The sequence below is a fragment of the Corylus avellana genome, chromosome ca11 (assembly GCF_901000735.1).
Source record: "Corylus avellana chromosome ca11, CavTom2PMs-1.0".
Lineage (NCBI taxonomy): Eukaryota > Viridiplantae > Streptophyta > Magnoliopsida > Fagales > Betulaceae > Corylus > Corylus avellana.
Window position 1 is genome coordinate 549,620 of NC_081551.1, and position 1,146 is coordinate 550,765.

A 1,146-nucleotide genomic window follows, 5' to 3' on the forward strand; every position below is an offset into this window, starting at 1 on the left:
TTTAGGTGAGGGATTGTTATAGATTTTTATAGATTGTAATATTAAAGATATGGATAAGAACACTTACAATGGAGTAGCCAAATTTTTATGCAAAATGGCTCCTCAAAACTCACTTTGTCTAGTTTAGCCCTAAATCCATTGTATTTATTGTCTTTTTTAATTTCCTTTGTAATTTTTTATTTATTTATTTATTTGACCAGTTTGTTGGGCTGGATCTTTTTTTTTTTTTTTTTAACAGAGTTTTCCTATTAATGGTCATGTTTGGTTTCCTTTGCTGATTTCTGATGGTCGTGCGATAAAGTCTTATGGAATAAAACCTTTTAGTACGGTCTCTTTTGGCTGTTTCGATTCATTTTGTAGGTCAAATTATTTATTTGACCAATTTTCAACAGTTCTTATAAAAATTTTATCGCCTTTATTTTTTTATTTTCTTGTAATTACCTCTTTCGACTTTCACTTACCTAAATTGAAAAAAAATCACATTAACACTCTTTACCCAAGTCCTATCATGACTCAACAAATACCCTTCAATTAAGCAACCCGTTTCACTGGTCCAGGTTCAATTTGCATGAATTTATTGCTCGTTTTCCAAAGCACCAAAACCATGAAACCATCAATTTGCTTATCAAATTAATCGAAAAGCACGCATTTGATTAAAAAAAAAAAAAAAAAATTAATCGAAAAGCAATTAATCATTAATTACGATCCCAAATAACAAAATACTCTACATTTAAACTCGTGAGAATTTCTAGTGCTAACCAATTTGAGGAGTCTGCTCCACAGTTCCATTCTTATCAACCCAAACTCGGACCCTATCACTATGGAAATCCATGGTCACCATCATTCCTTCCTTAACTATGACCGTGACAGCAACTTTTGGGTTTTCTCTCACAATCGTCGCTGCTGCAGCTTCTCCGTTGACTCCCACCAGCTCCGGCAACGAGCTCTTGCCAGTTCCTAAAGTTAGAATATCTGCCCACATCAACAAAATTGTTGTTAAACAAGTGTTTATGCGTAGGTTGTGTTCGACATCAAATCAAATGGAACACAAATGTTTTTTTGTCTTACCAGTGCATGCTGATGCTGCCATCTCTCTCGGGTCGTGTAAGGGAAAATGGAGGAGATAAGGAAAAGGATACAGAGAAG

At 34.4% G+C, this 1,146-nt stretch overlaps 1 protein-coding gene across 1 annotated transcript; it reads right to left on the reverse strand.

The window, feature by feature from the left end:
- Positions 1–729: 729 nt before the first annotated feature.
- LOC132164932 (glu S.griseus protease inhibitor-like) lies at positions 730–1,146 on the reverse strand. The gene is made up of 2 exons (XM_059575454.1): positions 1,069–1,146; positions 730–972 (listed from the first exon to the last, which is right to left on the reverse strand). The coding sequence occupies exons 1-2, from the start codon at positions 1,088–1,090 to the stop codon at positions 755–757; spliced, it is 240 nt and encodes a 79-aa protein (XP_059431437.1). The 5' UTR covers positions 1,091–1,146; the 3' UTR covers positions 730–754.

Bases quoted from the DNA above. Each gene is read 5' to 3' on its own strand.
- LOC132164932 (XM_059575454.1), bottom strand. From the start codon at position 1,090: ATGGCAGCATCAGCATGCACTG. The intron at 973-1,068 runs GTAAGACAAAAA...TGATGTGGGCAG, and splicing joins GGCAGCATCAGCATGCACTG to ATATTCTAACTTTAGGAACT.